Source organism: Pithys albifrons, chromosome 3, assembly GCF_047495875.1.
Source record: "Pithys albifrons albifrons isolate INPA30051 chromosome 3, PitAlb_v1, whole genome shotgun sequence".
NCBI lineage: Eukaryota > Metazoa > Chordata > Aves > Passeriformes > Thamnophilidae > Pithys > Pithys albifrons.
Window position 1 is genome coordinate 56244272 of NC_092460.1, and position 24019 is coordinate 56268290.

Genomic DNA, 24019 nt, shown 5'->3' on the forward strand with positions numbered 1-24019 from the left:
TGAGTTTAAATTAGCATACTAGTTGTGCAAAAATGTGGCATTTTTTATGTCTGTCTTTAAAAAGACCTCATTCTTTATAGCCTTTTCCCCTACTTTTTTTGTATTGTAGATGCAGTTGATTGAATCTTCTGTTTCTGTGGATGCCCTTGGAATGTTGCAAACTGTCTTTGCACTGAACATCATGTCAATGCTTTAATGCTGATATTTTATCTTTTTTCAGTTGCTTCTCAAATTAGATTGTGCAGGCTGTTTTCACCTCAACACTACTTGACTGCTTTCCACAGGAACAAAAATCATTGATTGACCAACATCAGTACATTAACTTCCTGCAACATCTGAAGAATATTAAGAGAATGAAGAATTAGAGATACTGATTTGATATGACTTGGCCATGTGATGTGACTTTTCTTTAAGAAATGGAGAATGCACTGGATTACAGTTTCTCATTCGTGAAAAAATGTAGCCTTGTAGGTTGTGACAGAGCTGAATATGAATAGCAATAAAACCAGAAGAGAGCTGAACTAGAAATTATGATGGTTCTGTTCTTCTCAGGAGGAATCCAGCTTCTTTTCCAGGAATACATCGATTCTGCAATCTGGTATAAAATAAACTGTACCAATACACCTGTGTTCTCTTTGTCCAGAAATGTAAATACTTACTTGTAAAATTGAAATGGGCTGCAAGACATTTTTACCTACTTATCTAATGATTAAATAGAGATATTATCTGAGGAAGCTGCTGTCATCTTACTGTTTATGTTAACAGAGAAAAGGGCTTTTTCTGGTGAAAGACATGAAAAAATGTCAATTGTCCTTTTAGCAACATGTAAAGAAAAAATATTCTTTGACTTAAAATATCCCTTAATTTTTTTAAAATCGATATGTAAGCCTTCTGAAAGAAGTTCTGAAAAGTGGTCTTGCCCTTGCTGTCTAGGCAGACAGTTTAATCTGCCTCTAAGAACTTCCTGAAGATTCAGTCAATTGCTTTGATACATATTTAGGAAGTAAAATCTAGGAACTGCTTGATACATCTTTTAGATCTGAAATCTCAGTATGTTTCTGCCCTCTGGCCCTAAGTGTATAGAGTTTCTAACCTTCTGTCATGTAAAATCTTTCAGCCTTTAAATAAATCACTGTGTAACTGAAGAATATCTGAATTTTAGCTTAGACTTGCACATCTTCACCAGCATTTTAATAGTATCTTGTATTGGGGAAGACTGGGGAGGAAGAATATGAATGGTGAGCTTAATTTCAGATTTTTAAAACTGCTGGACTTTATTCAGAGCATGCAGCTTATTGGATCAATACTGTGCATGTGAGTTGCTAATGTAAGTGGAATCAGAGAGATGGGCAAACATAGGTCATAGCTGGAAGGTATTATAGCTCTGGGTTTGTTGGCTTTTGTTCATGCAGCTCACTGGAGACAGGTTGCAGCCTTGAGCGCTGGCCTGGTATTTCTGGAAGGTCAATGGTGAAACTTAATTACTCAAATGTATTTAAACCTACAGACTGGTCATGTGAGTGCCACGCATGCTAAAGTGCATCCTCATTTAGGCTAAGCTGTCCTATAGGATGTATATGGTTGAATAGTCATGAATGTTTTCCATATACTAAAAGTATCAATTACACTGAAATTCTGTGGTGTGGCGTTTGGAAGTGGGTTGGGTGTTTGTTTTTTTTGTTAACCACAGTACTTAAATATTTTCCAAGAAGAGCATTTGTGGGATAAAATTGACTTCTCAGTGGAAAACGGTGAAGATCCCTGGTTCTTTAAGCTTGACTTATGACATAATTGCTACCATAAAAATTCGAGATGTTGCAGAAGCTGCTTGTATTAATAAATCAAGCTCTGTGCATGCTATTTGTGCTGTATGGCTCTCTACAGAGCTGTAGATCAGCAGCAATCATAGCAGCCTAAATGGGACCACTTGTTCAACTCTGTGCAGTATTAAAATGGGATTGACTACACTGTCAGCAGACATTGCAAGAAAATACTAAGAGCTGAGTGGTTATGGCTGTGACTTTAAAACTTAAACAGGGTACTTTATTTATTGGATTCCAATGACATGAGCACATCTGAATTCCATCCTGTAAAAACTCTTTTGCCCATGGGACTGTCCTTCAAGGGGTGTTGTTTTTCTGCCACAATACTCCAGTTTTAATTTATGAAAAAGGAACTTTGAGAAAAGTAATCTGTGCTTTCACTCATTAATTATTTAAGGCAAGATTTCATATTAGCTTTACAAAGACCGTTTTATTAAAGCTCCGAGTAAAAGAATAGCACTTGGCGTGCATCTATATGTAGGTGTCTCAGGCTCCAGTTACTGATGATGAAGCCCTGGGAGCTGCTATACTGACCCAGTCAAGGGTGTACACATTTGTTAAGTCAGATGACTAGTTCCTTACTCCATTAGCTGTGTTGAACAGCTCTGCATTAGTAGTGATTGGGAAGCAGACATCTACATGTAAATGGTTATTTTTTTAAACCTCAGTTGGGAGCTTTCATCCTAATGAAAAAAAAATTAAAAGTAAGACGATGTTCTGAAAAGGGTGAAATTTTAAAGAATACTTTTATACACAGCCAACCCCACCACCCCTAGTCCTACAGAGTAGTATAAGGAGAAGACAGAAACCCAGAATCCATTCAGTCCTATGCATTAACTTTTCTGTTACATAAATGATTTATGAACTGGTTTTAAAATAGTCTATTTTAAAGTAGCATACCCTGCAGTTGATCTGCTTGTGTACTTGGCTGCCTGTGGGTCCATGCCCCTGCTTTTGCTGGGCAGTGTGATTCAATGTGGTAGGTCAAAGTTCTTCCAATAGTTAATAGCCCTGTAAATTATGTTGGTACAATAAAAAAACCAACCAACCAAACCACCCAAAAAACCCTAGCCCCACTAGATTCTGTTTCCTCTCTGGTGTTACTTTTAGCATCCTGGCACACTTCCCAAAGAATGCTGTCTTAATGATTCATATGAATATTAATGTTTCCTGAAAGAAATAATTTACCTCATATGCCTTTAAGGAAATGGAGCACTGAGAAGCTTAATTTTATCAGGCTTGAAAGTAAATCTTAACTATTAGAGGGAAAAGGTAGCTTTTTTCTTCTTTGAGGTTGATTGTGAGTCTGTTTTGAGAAAGGCAGGTAAAAAAAGCTTCTGGTGCTTCCACAGTGTCTGAGATATATGGTGAAATTTTGCATTATAACTCAAGCTGAAACAAGTTACTTTCCTACAAAACTTGTGCATAGGAATTTCTGTTCTGCTCTGAGTGTGTTTTGGGGTCGTTGCACTGAGGAAGGCCTGTCCCACTACAAACAGCATGGTGCTGTGGGGGTGCTTGATGCTGGGTATGGTTCATAGGCATCCACCTGAACGAGAAATATTTCCCTGGGGATCACAAAATTGGGATTTGCAGTTTAGTGTCTCACTCATTCTCATTGGAATGCCTTGACTACTAGGCTAGGGGCTATTTTGAGCTTTAAGTTATGTGCTGACTTGTGCTTGCTTATTTGAGCACATATATGGGGTTTGGGTTGAATGCCTTTACTGTTCTTGCTCTATAGTGCCTCAGAAATTCTGTGGTGATCTCAAGAACTCTTTTCTGATAAAAACTAGTGCATGTGGTTTTATTTTTGTTTTCTGTTAACTGACAGGCGTCTGCAAAAATCTCTGAGTTCAGTAAGTTGTCATTTCCTGGTGAAAAGATTGTCTCTTTAAAAATAAAACCCAAGTAATCATTGTTTAATTTCTTTTAGACTCTTTTCTCCATGTGTAAAGTGAAAGATAAAACCCAACTAGAAACATCAGTTAGGGAGTTATGAGTTATTGTGCAGCTCTGAAGGGGTTGTAAGTGATGTCTTTGCCCTTACTAAATGAAGAGTATGAAATGCTTTTTACTTCTCCGTGGCTGTCTTTTATGCAAAGTAGTTCCTAAGAGCATGTTAAAAGGAAACCTACCAAAATACAAGGTACATTGCTGAGATACTTGCTTCCTCTGTAAAAGAGTCTGTTAAGGGATCCTTGGGCAGACTTACTAGATAGGATGCCTCACCCCCTCTCCTGCAAGCTGTGATGACCAGTATTACATCTCATGGTTGTAGCTGCACAATATCCTCTTCATCCAGAACAGGAGGGGTCACAATGTAGGAATACATTGCACTTGATATAAATTACTGTAAACTGACAGAAATGTTCACAAAGTTTAAGCATCTTGAACAATCAGGTTTCTTCCCCTCTTCCTTCTTAGACAGTCTTTAAAAATAGTAAAAATATGCTTTTGCACATATTTGCAAAGTTTATCTAAAGGTGATACCGAGAGATATTTTTATGTCTGTATTTAAGTTTTGTTTTTCTTAAGAGATGAAATGAGTGACCCACCAACCCCATTTTCCAAAGAAGATTGTTACATGATGCTGATAGTTGCAGGACCAAGGAATCATTACACTACTGCCTGATACTGCCTGGTGCCCAGGAAGATCCTGATGATACTGATTTTCTTACTCCAAAGAGCACTTGATTAGTACTGCTGTCATCAGAGATGACATTGATTATTATCAGCCTACGAGATGCAGCTGAGTCCTGGGTTGCAGTTTAAGGCTCTGATGTGTGAGCAGTGGTTCCTGCATCTGTAGGAACTGGTGTTCCTGTCCACTCCATCTCTGCACAGGAAGGATGAGATCTTCCATGGGAAGCATGTCCTGTTGCTGAAGGGTGACACCCTACTCTGTTAAAGTTTGTATGTTAGGCCTTTAGAAAAAGCTGCATTAGATTAAGGGTGCTTGTGAGAGCTATAACCCAGTGCTGACTCCCAACAGCTGAGGCCAGCCACCGTCACAGCAGTGCTGGTGGAGAGGCAGGGGCTGGTGGGTGATGCACTCTCTATCCCTGCTTGTGTGAGAGGAGGCAGCTTCTGCCATCAAGAGCAGCGGGCTTTGTCAGCGCTTCCCTGCTCTGCCGATGAGAGCACGCCTGCCTGCCCAGAGCTCTCATCCACCCTGCAGGCTCACAGCTGTGGCGTGTTCCCAGAGCTCTGCTCTGCCACTGGCTCCTCATCCTTGTGGACCTTGCCTTCAGATTTGCCTGCTTGGCTGGGAAATCTTGGCTGGCTTTGCCTAAGAATCGAGACAAATGATTGCTGTCCCCTTGGGCTGATTGTACATGTAATCTATTCGTTCCTCTTCTCTAGGGCTCCTTTTTCCACAGAATAAATCCCAACCACAACAAAACCACAAAAAAAAAAAGGCCCCAAGTAAAGAAACAAGATTTTGCTGTTAAAATGAAAAGAAATAAAGGGCAAAAAGAAGGAGAGGCCAGAGCAATTTTTTATACTTGTTCTTTCTAAATATGCTTGCTGGTGCTATGAGGAAAATATGCTTTTTCTCTGTGAACAGCAGACCTTCACATCACTGGGAAACTAAACACAACACTGAGGACTGCTTGGTAGTGTTCCATCCCCAAAGGGTGCTGCTGCACTGTCATTTTATGAGACTGATTGCTTTCTGACTCTCACCTAGGAAAAAAACCTCAATCCCTTATTTTGTGATCCCTCCTATGGTTCGTTGTCATTGCTGTATGCCAGGAAACTCCCTCTGGTTCTTTCACTCAGAGTGACTGTCACTGGCATTTATGGTAATTGTATTACATAAACATTGCTGGGGGCCTATTTTCTGTAGCCATTTTGGCACATATATCTCTATATGAGTTATCTTGGTTTAATGTGGAGTGAAACTGGACTGATCAACTCTACAAATAAATAAATAGTTGTTAAGGGTAAATGCCTGTTGTCTGCTTAGAAAGAAGCATTCTGTTTTGTTTGGTCTAGCTGTGCCAGAGTCAGTCTTCAGTATGATTGACAAGAAACTGTATTTAGTAATTAATTTTGGAAACACTACATAAATAATAGCAGTTATGAAGGCCCTGTTCAGAGCTCCATCCACATCTGAGTAGCTGAACATGATAGTTTTCTGGGATGAAATCCATGTAAGTGTTTGGTTGTTGAGATCTTAGTAACTAGTGAAGCAAAACACTGTGAATGTCAAGTTAAAAAAAATGAGCGTTGTTTGGGTTATTAACATATGCAGTCTGTATGTTCACTTTGTGCTAATATTTAAAGTTTTGTGACTTGTCTATTTACATTGAAATACAAAGTTAAGAGTAGAAAAGGAGCATCAAAACACTTCATATATCCTTCATCAATTTGTATGGGAGCCTAGGTTAAGAGAAGTGTGATATTCCCACAGGGGTAGTCTTGTCTTGGATACTGTAGAGCCTTTGTTTAGTGTTGGAGTGCACTACAATTCATAATGGCATAAATGACTTAAGGAAAATGTATAAATATACAAACACATATTTGAAATTAATTAAAGAAACAGGGGGGCTTAAAATCAAAGAAACAGGGAACACACATGAGGTTTTCTTTGGACAGTTTGGAATTACAGGGAGCCTTTAATACGAGACTGAATTTTTTCCTCTCACTCTGAAGCCTCTCAGTTTTGCTACCGTGTTGTGCATGGGCTGAAGTGCAAATGGGAATTGAACTCAGTGTTGGCATGATAACCAAGAGAGTGAGGAACATAGGTAAAGTCCAGCAGTCAACACCAGATGTATTAAGTTGTAAAAAAATGAGGTGGATGGTACTTCTAATAAGTGGGAGCTTGGACACTCCTCAAATGTTTAGAAATACATAAAGAGGTACATAACACATACTGTTTTCATTTGTCTGTGGGCTACTGGGTAGAACAAGAGCATCAGTCTGCTAAATTTCCACTCTGGTAAGCTTGCAGTATATATGTTGGAAGGAAAATGGATGATTTCTCATTCTTAAGGCTGTAGAAAATTTGATTTTCTAGAGGTGGTATTTGAATTGCATTTACTAATATACAAGGTAAAAAGTGGTTGTCAGTCTTCTGGCCCCTATTAAATCAGTGGCTTCAATATGGTGGTAAGAGGTGTATGAATAACTGATTTACACTAGGTTTTTATGTCTCCTTTTTAGAGGCCAGACTCCAAATGCTACCTTCTCTTTGGAAGAAGAATGTGATTTTGTAAAAAGTTGTATGGAAAATTGTTTAGTTGGGGGAGAAGAAATTGCAGAGCAGTCCTTCTGAAATGACTTCTTATTTTTCTAAATAAAGGTTTTAGTGCTAGTATGTAATGCTGTTAGGAAAAAAAACCTCTCGCTGAATAGTGGAATATGACTTTTGTAGACATTTTCTAACTTCTTAGTGGCCAAAACTGTTATCAAAACATGAAAGATTTAGTATGAATCTTAACAATTGCATATACTACTTTTTAGATGTGCAAACAAAATTTACAATTGTGTAAAAGTAAGTTGGAAAAGAATGGTGTCTCACGTATTTTTTTGTTTGGTTGTTTTTCTTTTCATTTTTGTAATAGGGCTTTATTTGTCCTCTCTGTATGAAGTCTCATGGATCAGCTGAGGAGCTGTTCAAGCACTATGAAGCAGTTCATAATTCGGGCATTGATTCAACTCATGGAGGGGAAGGTCATCTGTCACCAGAAAGGTGAAACAGTGGTCATTTGCGTGTGTGCTTTTGTATCAGTGTTGAGCTGCTTCTAATTACACTGAAGACTGTTAATTTGAACACTTACTTATGTAGTCAAGTATTTAAATTTTCATGTCCTACATCCAACTAGAATTAAAAAGCATCCTGAAACTTACTGATCTGATAATAAATGAAAATCAGGTACACATGTTTATTGTAAATTAAGTCACCTGTTTCTGATGCAGTTGATAATGCATTATTACAGATCAGAATGATTTTTACAAATGTGGCAGAAAAAATGCAGCTTCCTTCTAATTTCTGACACAGAGCTGAAATATGATCATTTGAGGGTGGGGAAGGACAACCCTAAAGATACAGAAGAAACCTGATTTTGTCCCTGGGTTGTTAGGATACTTACTGGGTAATTAAAACATCAGTATTTGCTTAAATAAGTTCCCTTATTACCTAGTTATTGCAAATCTAAGAAGTTTCTGTGCCACTAATTCTCCTTCTGTGTTTCAGAAACTCCATGCTGATCTTCAGATATGTTCTCTAATATATTTTATTTAATTGTTTGGTCAGAACTGTATGGTTAAAGACATCCCTGGGAAGTATAGCAGGTTGTTTTATTATTGAGAGCAGTGATATGTGGCAGGAACTGATAAAATTAAATGTTCTCTAGAAATGTTTTACTGAGTAGTCAGCCTGTGTTGGTTGGGGATAAAATTTACATAGGTTTGCATTTGCTTCCTGTTAGTTCTTTTTCTGTTTGGTGCTTGTTTTCCACTGTTGTAAATAACAGTCCATGGTGCTGTTTTGTCACACTCCCCCAGCCTCTCAGTTTGTACACAGGAGAGTCAGAGTGAGCAGCACACCCCACGACCCTGTGGCTCCCGTTGATGCTGGGAAGTAAACAGTTTAAATGTTTTGCCACTAGCAGAAATGTGACATAAAATGATAAATAATTACATTGAAAGAAATACCTATATTTATGTAACTAACTCAAGAGAGGGTGGTCCTTTGCTGATAAAAAGAGTGTGGAAAGTAACATATATCAGTTGTTACCCAAATGCAGATCTGTATCTCCCCACTACTATGCTGAGCTAGCAAGCCAGGAGGAGCCAGCATTAGCAGAGATCTTGTCTTCATGCATGGATGGCTCCTTCCTTGTGGGTTGCTGCCTTCTCTGTCAGCTGCTGCAACAAAAGAAATCAAAATTAGGACTTCGTATATGATAAAGTGGTAGTGTACTAGTGGAGTCATACTGGATGTTGGATGTGCACATTTATTCAAGAATGAATATTTCATCTTTGTCCAGTTTAACTCTTTTTGGAAGAAAACAATTTTGACCTGAGGTGTAGGATAGTAGCATTCACATGGGGGAATTATTAGTCATAACTATATTGTTTATATAGTTTATGAAATACTCATTTTTATGCCTGCAAGTTTCCAATGTCAACCAGATGTTGGCTGGTGAATTTTTTTTTCCTGGCTCTTGATGGTTTGAGGACAAGTGGTTTTGTTTTCTCTCACATAATTGAAAAAGTGGACAAGGTCAGGGAGTTTTAATGGAGTGAAGGGAATCTGGTGAGAGCCATTGTATAACACATGAGCTGTATTTTCCTATTAGTGTGGCATTTTTTTAATGCTTCTCAGTTGCATGCTTGCTTGAGAAAACTTTCATTCAACATAAAAATGTTTTTCCAAGACTTGGAATTCCATATTAAAGAAATATTGCACCCTGCAGCAGGCAGCCACTCCATTAGCTCTCAAGGGTTGAAGCTTACATGTAGTTCACAGGACCAAGATTGGGAGGTGAAATTCCTTATTTAGTCAATAGGGAAAGTTAGGTTCTATTAATTATATAGTGTCCCCCTCCTCCCACTGACCAATAAACCACTATGATTAAGTGCTGAGAGCAGATCATGTAACTCCCTCCAGTGCAATTCAGCAAGGCCATCAGTACTCAGTCCTAGGATGGAGGTACTGGCACTACAAGTGGGGAACAGAGTGGAACTTAAGGAAAAGGTAGTAAGGGTTTGCCAGATGGTAGTCTTAGATGTGCTGAGAGGAGAAAGGGATTCTAACAGCTCTAGCAGAAAAGGAAGTTTGGTGAGGATTTGGATGACAGGAAGAAAAGCAAACTTAGAGTGTTTAAAGTGATCCCTTACACTAATTACCCCCCATTAATTTTCCACTGGTCAGTTAAACTGAATTTAGGTTTCATCTTAAAACTGTCAAGTAAAATTTTGTGGGGGATATCAAGGCAACTACTGTGGAAGGGTCCTTACATTACAAACTCTTTCTTCCCATTCTCCTCCTCTCCTCCTTCCCCTCTACTACAAATTAGTTTTATACAACTCAAACCCTTTAATCTACTCCAAAGACCAGAGTGTCTTTAAGTGCTGTGGTATTGCAGGTCTGGTATATGTTCAGCCCAATTTCAATACAGTTAACTGTTTCACCTGCCTGAGATACTGTTTTTAATCTTAGATACGTATATTAGCTGTTTCACTTAATGGTGAGAAAACGTCTCGCTCTTCTCCATCCACCACCAGTATATGAGTTTTGGATTACAGCTACACCTGCCTCAGTAAAGTTGTATTTGCAAACCTCCAGTGAATGTATCACACTGGAAGAATAATGTGTACATAACAAAATTCTCCTATGGAAAAAAATAAATCTCCCAATATCCTATGTTTGTTTTGTCATTAAAATAGGTCTGCTTGGAGTTTTTGCTCCACTGGTTCAAGTGCATGTGTTTCACTTGCTATTTGATCCTGACCTGTGGTTAATGCGCTAGTGTAGGTTAAATCAGTTTGTTACCAGTTCAGCTGAAGAATAGCTTGCATTGGTGTTTTGGTATTTCTTTCCTCCTAAGTACGAGATAACTTAAAAGAATATCTGTGGAGGGCAGGGTAATGCAGCACAGCAGCAATAAAATTGTATGGCGTAAAACTGAGAGAATTGTTGGCATTGACATCCACACACATATTCTGTGTACTCCTCAATGTTGCCCCTGTGCATACAATAAGAAAGTATTTTTTAATTATTTTAATGACCCTTATATTTGAGATTTGGAGTGGCTGTATCTCCAGTAATGCAACATTCTGTGTATGTAGAGTTGTGCAATTCTGTAAGGAGACTTGTGATTTTGAAGGGTTCTGTGTCAATCAGTTAGTAACAGTTGTAGCCTTGGATCTTGTGTTCTTGCATGGCTGGAGGCTTGAGTATGAAATTTGAGAATTTAAAATTCTAAGGCTTTAAATATTCAGACCATTAAGGGAATGTGTCTGTGGGGCATACCAAATTGCTCTGTGGATGAAAAATTATCTAACTGCATATTTTACAAGGAATAAGGCAGCATGTTGTAACTTAGCAATATTCCTTTACATGATATGGGAAGTGGAGAATAAATCTGTCCCTTTTGTAAAAGGCATGCAAAACAGTTAAATGTTCCAATGCACAGCTTTGTTACTCTGAACTCATGTGGTTAAGCTGATGCAGATTTACATTCTGTTTTCATGAAACCTTTTTCATATCTATTTCTTTACTTATCCAATTAATATGTTTGGCATTTTTCAAGTGATATGCAAAGTGGTATTAATCTGGTTTGTGCCAAGTTTCAAAAAATCTAAAAATAACTATTTATGTATATTTATGTAGTATGTGACTATCAGTCCAGTTACTTAACACTCATTATAACCTGTATGTAATTGACAAAATATAATCACTGTGTATTTATTTTTTCTACTCTGTGGGTATATTTATTCAGAGATGAAGTATCACTGCTCCGACAAGAAGTCCAAGACTTGCAAGCTTCGCTGAAGGTTGGAAATGTATTTTACTTGCACTTGGCTCTTTGTTTCAAATTGCAAAGTGTTCCACTGTCTTAAGCAACCAAATTTATAGTTCTCTCTCCCTATCTTCTTTTTTTTTTTGTTTTCGTTGTTATTTCCCCCCCTAGGAGGAGAGATGGTATTCAGAAGAGCTGAAGAAAGAACTAGAGAAATTGCAGGGGCAGCGGCAGCAAGTAATTGCTTTAAAATACTTGAAGCAGGTTTATCGTCAGCATTGACATTGAAGATTAATACCTTTTTTGTAAGGCACGTGGCCTGATTTAGTTAGTTCTGTAATTTAAATACTGGCATGTTCTTGAAAACAGAGCTAGTTATTGCTCCACAATGTAACTGTGTATATAAATATAAATATAAAAAACAAAGTCAGAATAAGTAATGATTCTTCCATACTACTCACTACAAGTTCAGTTCAGACCTTTTGTTAGGTTATTCAGAACTCAGTTTATTAAATAAAATAAATTGAATATAGTGTTTCATTGTTTATGAGAAAGGATGATGGAGTGTTTCTTGTAAGAACTTTTGGAAAACAGCAGTGGGATTTCATAGGTATCCAGATGAGCTCAATAAACAAGGCAAGGCAAACTGTGGTCTGTTTTGCCCCAAAGGAAACTCTCACTTCTTTTATTACTATCAGCTACTTAGATACTGGATAGTTACAAACTCCAGAAATTACTTTCTGCCAGAATGCTTTCTCAGAATGTACTTAATGAAGTCTATAACCTGTTTTTAGGGAAGAGTTCTATATCGAGGAAGGGAGGGGGAGGGCATTGTTACTGGAGTCTTGCTAGTGGAAACCTTAATAGTGTAGCAATGTATGAAATGAAAAGTCATCTTGGCCTTTTACAGTCTTCCAGATAAAACTGTTTTAAATTAGGTATTTTTACACTGCTGTGTGGTATTTGAGCACAGAATTCTTTATTTCCCTGTCTTTTCTAAAAATTGGATGAACCTTGGAAGTAGTAGTTTTTATTCTTACTGTCTAATGGTGCATTTGTTCTGTTTTCTTAAGGATTCTAAGTCTGATGGATTGACAACAGCTACATCTGCAGGTGGCTAACATTTTATTATATTAATTTCTGCACTGTTTTGGAATTGCTTTTGGTGTAGCTTTTAGGTAAATTAGCACTTTTTGGTAAATTAGAGCTAGAAGGCTGTAATGGTACAACTACTGGGAAAAAAATTTCATTGTAAGAGCTATCAAGAGCTATCTATCTTAAGCAGTAGTCTGGGGAAATGTTCCACAGGCTCAGGGTTTCAAACTTGTAGAAGCAAGACAGGATTTCTCCTGACTCTGAAAGAAGTACTCATGAGTCATTCTGAACACCTTTTTAATCATTATATATTCAAGCAATTAGATATTTAAACTGGAGCATTTGTCAGGGGTAGTTTTATTTAGTGTTTTTCTTTCTCATCACTACCAGAGAAAACAATTTTTTATTGTGCAGACCAATAAATTTTGCTTTACATTTTTCTCCATGAGGCGCTCATCAAATAAAATTTTCCCTATATGTACATCAAGTATTTGACTGTTTAAAGCTTTTAATCACAGTTTGGGGCTTGGAATTCAGCAGCATATTACAGGGCTATTTGTGACCAATGAAAGGCAGTATGTACTTAATCCTGCGGAGCACTCAACTAGTGACAGGTCTGGCATCATACTTGTAGATGTTTAACTTCAGTAAAGATGGATTTTGGGTTTTAATGAAGGGAAATTAAGGGATTTTGGATTACATACTTACCTGTTGTGGTTAGTTAGTTATGGGCCTGAGGAACTGTATTGTCCTAGCTCTTCCAGAAAATAATACTGTTCTTTTTATGGAAATAGAATCATTAGAACGGCAACTAGAAGAGATCCAAGTAGAAAATTTTAACATTAAGCAAATGAAAGACTTATTTGAGCAAAAAGCAGCACAACTGGCCACTGAAATTGTGGGTAAGTATATTAATATGAGATTTGATTCTCTCCTTCTTGTGTAACTTGTGGAAGAGATCATTTATTCAACTTCCTTTTTACTAGATCTTAAATCAAAGTATGATGAAGAAATCAGCCTTCGGGAAGGTGCAGAACAGAAAGTGACGAACCTGAGACAAGAACTGCAGAAAGAGAGAAGTACAGTGGAAGACTTAAAGACAGAGCTGGTATTCACGTCACGTTAATGTTTTTCTTATTTTCAAGTCAAGATATATGTATATGCTTGCAGACACAGTTTTAAAGCAATCAAGCTCTGTTGTACTTTGGGACAACTGCTTGTGGGCTGAAAAAGTTCAGACCACCATTGTTTCTGATCTGTTTCAGTGATCTATATTTTCAGTGTTTTTCTAGTGATGAACTATGTGTTGTTCCTGACTTACATATTAAAATGTACACCCTTTAGCATTTTTGCAGGGTGTTACACACATAGATGTGCTGTGCAGACCTGTACTTGGAGCATGTTATTGCTGACTTCCACAGCTCTCTTTAGATTACCCTTTTTCAATGAGGTATTATGTTCCTACTTTTCCTGGACAGCTGCATTTGTAAGAAGTACTCAGGTGTTCTGTGACATGGTGGCTGAAACGCTGGCCACTGTCATCATCATGCCTATGTTAATCTTGTCCCTCTTGTGGTTGGCTGACAATACCAATGTGTGTGTATTCTAGGATTTTGGCTACTGATGACTTTTATATTCAGCCATGGCTCCAGGGAGCAATCGCATTAACTCAGCAGGTTGGGCCACTTGTAAAGCAGTAGTGGAAGGAAGTTCGTAGTTTCTCTCACTCAGCTACTGCTTAGACGCTGAACGAAAGTAGGACTTGTTTATTCCCCTTCTTCCCTGTAGCTGACTGCCCTGAAGGGCCTCCTGGCCCTGCCCAGGTGCTGGATCTATTCATTCCTCTCTGTTCAGTTCTATCTTGTCTTCTCTTTTCCTTCTGCATTCTTAACCTTTTCCTGTACCTTTTCTCTTCCAGAGATGCCAGCTCTCCTTTTCTCTACATTCTTAATACTCATGGTTGCCTTCCCTCTCCTTTGCCTCCATAGCATTTTATTTTGAGGGATGTTATGGTGCTTTAGATGTGATTAGCAACAGATTTTACCTGTGGGTTTGGTATGAGGCATATCTGAGAGTATCTTCAAGACATTTCCTTCAGCTGCTCTTTTGTTTTGTCTGTTCTTGTGATTTTCTGAAATAGTTCTTGAAGGTGGGCAGTATCCTGTATCTAGCCATCTACATACATAAAAATTACAGACATTTAATCTTTGGAACATTTTCCCACTTGACACATTTAGTTGAAATAAATCAACAAGTTCAAAGTTTAGAAGGCAAAACCTGAAAACTAACCCTTAAATCCTGTTTCCTTTGGGAATGATTAAGTACTTCCCTGAGGTTTTGGGGGTTTTTTTAGGAGGGAGTGGGTGTCTTTATCTCTTTTTTTTTTTAATTACCTTAGCTGCAATACTGTATATGTTACCTTGTCTATAAAGTGATGATTTCATAGATTTTTAGAAATGACATTGACACTGGAAGCATGTCTGCCAACATGATGTTGCTCCCTGCTATTCAACTTTTCAGCTGCAAAGGCCTGGTGTGGAAGATGTGGCTGTCCTGAAAAAGGAGCTGGTCCAAGTTCAGACCCTGATGGATAGAATGACTCTGGAACGTGAAAGAGAATCTGAAAAACTGAAAGATGAGTGTAAGCACTTGCAGGCAGAGCAAGCTAATGCTGAGGTAATAACCATACCTAAAGATGTGTGTTCTAGTTTTGCTGTGATTATTATATGAAAACGGATACTTAATTGTAATGGCAAAGCCTCTTAATTAAATCTCCTTATCTGATAGACAGTAAATTGCATAATTCTGTCGATATTTGATCTCCAAAAGCCCCTATGCTTTTCATTGCAAGGCCTTTTCTTGCCACTAAATGTTATTGCAAGATCCTAATAGCAGTGGAAAAATCCTTATAGTGGAGCTCTGTTCTTTCTGTAGGGAGTGAGAAATAGAGCAATATCTGTGATTCAAAGGTTTGTTGAGCTACACACAGATAAAAATGGTTGTTACTGAAAATGTTGAGTTTGGTTAATGTTTGAGTTGATGTGCCTGCAAATGGATGCTGGAGTGTTGAAATACATTAAAAAAAGATAAACACAAGATAGGTGATAATTTCAATATGCCTATGGGATGTATGTAGTTCTTGAACTTAGACAAGATATAAACATCTCAATGGGTATTGTACACTGGTCTTCATTTCTGGGTTTTTTTCCCTAGTTTTCCTTTCAAAGGGAAGGCCTTTTTACACCTGTTACTTAACAGAGGACTACTTTGTGTGTAAGGGAAAAATTTGTTGTGCCCCCACACTCCAGTCCACCGCGTAATGGCCTTCAAGTGTTGTTGCCTATTACCAACTAGAGCAGAAAGTGAGTGACTGCCAGGCCTCACCATGTCTTAAGATCAAGATGTCAGGCTGTCACCTGTAATGTGTTTCCAGGCAACATCACCTTGGTTTGTCTCTCTGTTACTGCAGTCTAAAAAATAAAATAAAATCTATTGTTCTCATGTTTTTTTAATGCTTTTTACATTTACATCTTTTCCCGAGTTTGAACTTTTTAAATTCATCACATATAGAAAGGGGCCTCATTATCAACTTGAGTTGCTGATTTCTTCAGAAGTACTTTGTGAAGGCTCTCCCTACTTTGTCTGAGTTAGTAGATGAAGTTTTAAAATATTGTTGTGTGATTTGAAAACACTGGTCCATTTTTTATGTTGCTGTGTATAGAATTGATGATACCTCTGAATTTAAGGAAACAACGTAACTGCCTCTCCCATAGCAAATACTCCATTGCTTGTGTTTGGTTCCTCTGCTTTTACACCAATTAACACTTCCACATGATAGAGAAAAAGGGACACATCAGTCAGATTTGGATCTTTAAGAGTGAACTTTACCCCTCAAACTGTCTCAAATGACTCCTGTCTAAAGCCTATTCGATGTTTGCTTTAATAGTGAAGAAAATCTCTGACAGAGATAATAGCAAGATATCCTTATAAAAATACAGGATCAGCAAAAAGGCTTGTGTCTAACCTATAATTTATTCTACTGAGGAGTTGCTAAATCCATAGCTGCAGAAGAACTCTCTTGTGGGTTGGTTTATACAGTTTTACTAATGTATGACTTGACAGTGTTACAGCTTTCAAAGAAGAGCATCAGCTGTGTTTGAGACTTTAATTTCACCCCCTTGCTCTTCTGTTGTCTCCACCAACACAGCAATGCCAGCAAGACTTGTCCCTGCAGAGTTGTGGTCCTTCATAAAATGGGGTTCTTGCGAAATTCTTCAGCTTATATGAGGGAAAATGCCTAGGGTTTTTCTGTAGGATTCCTAGTATCCTCTGTCCTCTTGAGATTTGTGGATGTGAGGATTTCTGATGTACTTTATCCTGGGGTTTCATGTGCCCTAGATTTCAGAGCTGAAATTTTAACTTTCTGTTTCTTCATTTGCACTGCAGAGCTTTAGAGAAATGTTGCGGGTTATTATTCCAAACTCTTTAGGGTTTTCCTTTCTGTCTTACACTTCAAAAGATATGTTTAGCTCCAGGGATTACAATTATGTACAATACAGTATGTCCAGTATGTCCAGTATTTTACTAAACATGAAACTACCATTGTTTTCAAGTTAAAATTATGTATTCCAAGTGCTTAATCCGATATGAAAAAGGAATATCACAGTTGGCATTATGAATATAATGTAGTTATGAGGCCATGTAAGTTGCTGCATAATTGTAATTTGGTTTTAACTGTGAGATCGCACCACTATGCTGGAGAATATAAGTTTCATTTCAGAATACTGTCTTTTCAGTCTTTTTGTGGTTTTAGATACTTCGTTTTCATGTGAAGACAAAATGATAGTGACATGAACATAACAAAAGCCTTTAATCTTAAAAACATTTTCACAGAAGCATTAATTGTTCCTGTTCCTCTAAATTAAGTATGTTTAAGTTTTGACATAAATAGCCATTTTAAGATGTAGTTTTGAAGTGCAGCTTTAACAAGAAAAAAAACAAGGGAAGATGTTTTTTTGAGTCCTCCTGACAGGGTAATGGCAGACTGGGGAGAAGGCTTTGCGACGCCCCCAGTTGTTAAGGTATTTCATATAAGAAGTCTTAGATGTATGGAAGGGTTATAAACTACATCACAGTGGTTGTAATACCTGTGTAGTATCATCAGAATGTAGGCTGAACCTGAGAAGACCAAGTTGCTGTGTGGCATAACAGGATAAGCACTGGCACTCTGATTCTTCTCAGAAGTGTTGCTTCTACTTCATTTCAGCATATGGTGACAATAGCCTAAGATGTGTTCAAAATAAATGTTGATGTAAAGGGATGAGTTAGACTTCTTAAGAGAATAAAAATGACTCAAAGTTATAGTAGTGAAAACTTTTCTACTTTTCTTAAAATGTCCAGCACACAGCTGGATAAACACATCCTGAGGTGGGTGAGCAGTTGGCTCACGGGTCAAGCACAGAGGGCAATAGTGAATGGGGGAACATCAGACTGATGACCTGTCACTAGTCAGGCAGTCAGGCACTGATCTCTTCTCTGTGGTGACCAGTGTCAGAACCCAAGGGAATGTCCTGAAGTAGTGTCAGGTTGGATATTAGAATAAGGTTCTTTACCCAGAGGGTGGCTGGGCACTGAACAGGCTCCCCGGGAAGTGGTCACAGCACCAAGCCTGACAGAGTTCAAGAAGCGTTTGGATGATACTCTCAGGCATATGGTATGACTCTTGAGGATGGTCCTGTACAGGGCCACGAGTTGGACTTGACAATCCTTGTGGGTCCTTTCCAGCTCAACATATTCTGTGATTCTGTGAGAAAATGCAGTTGTGGTAAGTGTTAGCCATAAGAAAATAAGAACTGAAAGTCCTTCATTGGGAGATTGGCTGCAGTGCTGGACATAAATGTTTGGCCATGTTTCATCTTAGCTTTGCTCTTTAAGACCACTTGAAGGGCTAAAAGTTTAAAGTTCTTACAGGTATGGTTCTTACACCATACCTGGCTATTTTTCCAGGCTAGCTGGGGATACACTTATTAATATTGGGTTTCAAAGTGAATGTCTTTAAAATAAGTTAACTGTTTGTCATGGGTAAAGATAATAACAGAGATCATCTTGGCCCTATAAGAGCATCCTGAAATACTGCAGGAGAGGGGTGTGAAGAATATTATAGCTCTACAGTTATCACCTAAATCTATTGGATTTTTATGCCTTTTTTTCAGAGCTATACCTGGAATTCTGGCATCTAGATCTCTGATTAATGCCCTTATTGAATGTCTCCTTTCATATTTAGTTTTTCACTACAGTGTTTCTTACATAGTAAAGTCATTATAAAAACAGCTGCACTGCTTAGAAGCTAAGGATTGCTATAAATCCCTGCTTATTGGGATTTGTTTCAGTATTTGATGAATCTTCATAAAATACAGGGCCTAGGCTTGATTGTTAACTTGAGTGCCACAGAAATAAACAAGATTAGTAGACTAAATTATTGGAAAATTTAATAAAGCCAGGACTGGTGGTTTTTTTGTTGTTGTTTTTGGTCTCTCCCCCAAGCAAGGTCTTTAGAAACACTTGAATATTTGAAAAAGGATTTGAGAAAGTGTGTCTAATAACAGCTTTTGTGACTGCTTATTTCCATCTTTTATAATCGATTTTATTTTTTCTGCTATCTAATGGAGATACTTAAATTTAAGGTAAATTTTTTGCAAAAGCATTTTATTCCTATAACAGATTTTTGTCCTATCAAGACAATTTCAAGAGGTTGTTAAACAGAAACCTGGCTGATATTTTATTGGTTCATTAATCATACAGACATATCAGCAGAAGATATCAGGAATGAATATTTATCCAGGATGTATTCCCCTGTTAAGAATGAAATGTGGGATGGACTTACCGAATGGTGAATGAGAAATGAATCTTTATGTATATAAATTAGGATTCTAGTTGGAAAGACTGCAGTGGTATCCTTCACAAGCTTCTGCATGTTTTCTTCATTATATTATCTCAGTATGTAATACCTATACTCTGTTCTGTGGTAACATCCTGGAATGTTTATTTCATAAAGGCAGATCCCAGGATGTGTTTTAGGTAACATCTCTGTTAAGAAACAGCTTTGTAAAGCACAGCCTTACAGAAAGTCAGTAACTATATGTAGTCATATAATGTGTTCATATGTTCTCTTTGGTGTTCCTTTGTCTATAGGAAGGTTGTAAAAAGTATTTGTATTGTCTACTACTTCTGTTCTGCTTTAGTTATTTCTTGAATTCTTTATATATTTGTGCTGAAATCTGTGGTTATGAGAATCATAGGAAAAAAACTTCCTTAAAAAGATCACTATTATATAGTATTTGAAATGAGTGCAGTAATACACAGCATGCTTTAGGGCAGCCATGCCCTAAAGTGCTTTTCTCATTTTCTTCTCTTACTGTATTCAAATACTGTGCAGTCATTGATATATTCTGGTTTGTATCAGTCCTGTTTAGTGGGGTAGTGTTGTTCCTCTGATTATGCTGACCCGCAGCAGTGATGTGTCCAAAAGTCACATACCAAGTTTGCATCAAATGCCAGACTTGCTTCTAGTGCCTTTTCCAGAATATTTCCCTTACCAGGGCAGCCAAGATTTTGGTCTACTAATTGCAATGACTTGGAAAAGTTTCACCTTGAGCTAGCACTGTGGTAATTATTAATGGATAATCTGTTACGATTTTCATCAGTTTTGGGCTCAGCCTGGCATTTGCGATTATACTGGGTCAGATTTTTGTCTTTGAAATAGGACATGAGTAAATTTCAGCTGGGAAATTACGCTCAGTGGTACTTCTGGAGCTGGTGGTGCTCTGAGATTAATTTAGAGATGACTTTTTTCTTAATCTGTTTATTTGTATACAAGATGCTTTTATTTTGCTACCAGACATCTTGCTTTTGTTCGATTATGCATGCAAAGCTTTGTTTTAAATATGGATTTTTCTATTTGTCTGTTCAGGCTACCATTAACCAATTAAGAACTGAACTTGCCAAAGGACCTCAAGAGGTAGCTGTGTATGTTCAGGAGCTGCAAAAACTTCAAAGTTCAGTCAAAGATCTAGAACAGAAAAACCAGGTGAGAATGCTGTTATTTCCTATGCTTGTGAGCTTGTTTTAAAATGGAAACCCATCACGCGGTACCTTGGGAAGCACTGAAGACTAACTTCACTTACTGATGTTGCAGAAGTTGAGAATTCCTTGTCATTTTGCTTAACATGAGAAATACCATAACGTGCAAACAAACACTATATTTTAATGATCATCATATGCTACAACTGAAATCCTTTGGATTGTGATTGCAGGTTTCTAATTGCTGCAGTTTATGCTTACATGTCATTAAGCTGTATTGCTGTCTCATACATGAAAAGAAAAAAATAGTAACCTTTGAAATATTAAATTAGTTTAGAAATCATAAGTTGAAAGACAATTTCAACTCTATTTGTTGGTTTTCCAGTTTCTTAGCTTTTAGGTTGTACTTGTGTCATATTTTTCTGGCCGTTTATCAGAGATCGTAGAAAATGAAAATAAACTCCAGAAACTTTTTAGCTTATAAATATTCCTTGAGGACTGTTACCAGAGCTCTTTGAGCTTGCTGCATTTTATATTTACATTTATAAATCATGTATTGTGGAGTAAAGAAAAAAGGTAAGGAACGAAAGGAGACAAGGAAAAAGATGAATGCTGCTTTTTGTTGCATGTATATATAGCGTTTTATATGAACTACACATTACCTACATGTATTTACCAGCAACCTTCAGTCTTGGAAAACAGGAAAGGACAGGGACCGAACAGAGTGTATTTAATGTAATATCAAAGCAGTATTTGCAAAGAATATAAGAAGGTGAAATTAAAATTTAGTAAATGAAACTGCCTTTTGTGGGATGACTCTGTTTGGCTCACTAAATCAGGGGTGGAACTGAGATGAGGAGACTTGCCATGCTGTAATTTTCCACAGGCCTGCAACAATGAGTCAAGCTTTTGGCAGAATTATTGCTATACAGTAGAGAGCCCTTTTCCTGAATATATTGCTGTTTCATTAACAATGTGGAGTGGAACAGATTGATGCGTGAGATAAGCACACTTTAAGAAAGCATCCTATGTTATGTCAGGTTAATGACAAATACCACTTGAGGAATAGGAAGACAAGTTGGCAGTGAGCTACTTTTACTTTTCAGTTTCAGTGACTTAAAGCAGTTTACAGCCATCTCTTTATGTAGTTTCTTGAAAGGTGATATCCATAAGAATGATATGCTAGTTAAGGAATCTTGGCTGTGGAGGAGTTGTACCTAAAAGTGGAAAAGTTAAGATTAGCTTCCAGTAGCAGAAATTGTTTCTATTTTGAACAGTTTGCCATCCTTGAAGAAGCTGTTGGGGAGGCGGGAGGAGCCATTTTTTGCCAAGTTATATGCATTATAAAGTTATTTGGTTTTGTTTTTTTAATGGCCACATAGGGGAGTAATGATATTTTTTCTCACATAGTTTATTGGACTGAGAGTTGTCACTTGCATGATTGATGGTTTTTTAGCCTTTTGTTATAGATTCTTTTGTTTTTTTATCATGATTGTAAAATAGAAGTGTCTGTACATAGTTTATAATGACCAATATTGTCACAATTTCTTGAAATATGTAAAGAGCAAAACTGCTCCACTTGTTTGAATAATTCTGTGCGTTTTTTTCTGTAAAACAGAGTTTGTCTGTATACTGTGCAGAAGTGTGCTTTTAAGATGCCCAGCATAACTAGAATTGCAGCACTGTCTTGGCTTTGGGACGGTGTTATTCCAAAGTTGAAGAACTGTTTGAAGTTTTGATACATAAAACTGACCTCAGTGCTAGCTTTTTTTTAGGCTTACATGCTAGAGGTGTTCTTTATTTTTCTGTATTTTAATTGAAGGAGCACTAGAGGGTATAGTATTCTATACTGTAGAACTGCAGGAAGAACACCAGCCTTTAAAAAGGTGTGCATAGTAAAGCTCCACTGAGATAGATAATAGTAAGGTGTTGCAATAAATGGATGCTCCTAGTATATTCCAAGAAGATGGAATGACTTATCTGTGTTGGATGACGACCAGGGCCTCCCTGCAACTGTTTCTTTCCTTCAAGAGGTACCACTGGAAAATCAAAATGGTTCTCGTGGCTTCTTTGTCTTGCTTGAAAATCTCTGAAATACTGGCTAGTGCTTCAGCTGAGCTCAGGGGAAACCCCAAAATTTCTGGAATTATATATTGTCCATTAAGATATTTATTTTTTGTCTGAACGTAATTTTTTATAGTTCATGACATTTGATAAGAAACATTATGTAACAGCTGAAAATTATCTGAAAATAACTTTTTCCTCAATATTGTCTTGGTGTGTAAATTGGATTGCGTGACCTTAGACACTGCAATATTTACTGTCATTACAATCTGACACTCAGCAATGTTCATGTCTTTCCATTAGGGAATCCCAGTTTTTAGTGTTTTCAGACTTAAAGCAATGATCCTCTTTGAGCTGATCTGTATACAAGGAAATTAGATGATATGAATTAATGTAAAAACAGAGTCTACTAAAATGAAGGTTAAATCATCAGTATTTCATTCTGTGATTTTTCACAGAATAATAAGATCACAGATCTTATTAGCTTTCACAGGTTCCCTTCCAAAATTTAGGTAGCAGATCATGCTGTTAATATAGTGACTGGGCAAAATTAGGATACTTCTAAAAATGACCAGCATGATGACTGCACAGGATTGCACTGGAATTGAACCACAGATGTTATTTAGGGAATTATGTGCAGGACAGTTATACTTGAATGCTTTGGTGTACTAATAACGCAAATTACTACTTCAACTTTTCCATGCAAATGCAGTTGTAATAACCTTAATTTGAACTGTCAGGGAAACCAAATTAGTTTTCATGATACAGAAGTAGTTTGTGTGGTGTTCTCAGTAAGAGGAAGTGAATTTATGTGAGAGTATGAAAAACAGTATTTCCAGTTGAAACTATGTGCTGTATGGGCTCCAGAATTAACTTGTGTAACACAGGATAGAGGTCAATATTTTCTTGAACAATGTTTTTGAGCAAATTCTTCACTGCTCAGCATCAACCCTTAAAAAAAAATCAAATAGCGCATTAAGGTGCTGCAAGCAGAATTGTACTTGAGTTGCTCTGTAACTCTCTTCTCTTCGTAGAGTCTGACTGAGAAGCTGCTGAAGAAAGAAAAGGACTACACCCAGCTAGAGGAAAAACACAATGAGGTATCTATGAGTAAGAAGAACGTGCAAGCAAGTTTTGACCAGAAGGACCTGGACTGCCAACAGCTTCAGGCAAAGCTGTCTGCATCTGAAGCCTCAATACAGAGATTACAGACAGAGCTAGGTGAGAAGGGGGAAGCAAGCCAAAAACTGAAAGAAGAGTTGTCTGAAGTAGAGACAAAGTACCAGCATCTCAAGGCTGAATGTAAACAGCTTCAGCAGCAGAGGGAGGAAAAAGAACAGCATGGCCTGCAACTCCAAAGCGAGCTCAGTCAGGTAAGGTTCCTTAAGTAAGCCTCCTAGACCATCCTGTTCAAATAACTCCTTAGACCATCCAATTAGTGTTTTTTAAACTACATGCATATTTCTCATGCCCATG

The 24019-nt window shown here is 37.5% G+C and overlaps 1 protein-coding gene across 3 annotated transcripts in view; it reads left to right on the top strand.

Moving 5' to 3' along the window:
• Positions 1 to 24019, top strand: part of EEA1 (early endosome antigen 1) — a 77961-nt gene that overhangs the window by 18341 nt on the left and 35601 nt on the right. For 2 of the 3 annotated variants that reach the window (XM_071552095.1, XM_071552098.1), the window contains 9 exons: positions 7400 to 7527; positions 11285 to 11339; positions 11477 to 11542; positions 12379 to 12418; positions 13195 to 13302; positions 13387 to 13508; positions 14921 to 15076; positions 20370 to 20486; positions 23578 to 23916. In XM_071552095.1, the coding sequence (XP_071408196.1) occupies positions 7400 to 7527; positions 11285 to 11339; positions 11477 to 11542; positions 12379 to 12418; positions 13195 to 13302; positions 13387 to 13508; positions 14921 to 15076; positions 20370 to 20486; positions 23578 to 23916 (1131 nt within the window). The remainder of the gene's footprint in view (positions 1 to 7399; positions 7528 to 11284; positions 11340 to 11476; positions 11543 to 12378; positions 12419 to 13194; positions 13303 to 13386; positions 13509 to 14920; positions 15077 to 20369; positions 20487 to 23577; positions 23917 to 24019) is intronic. The other variant, XM_071552096.1, reaches the window with a different exon arrangement.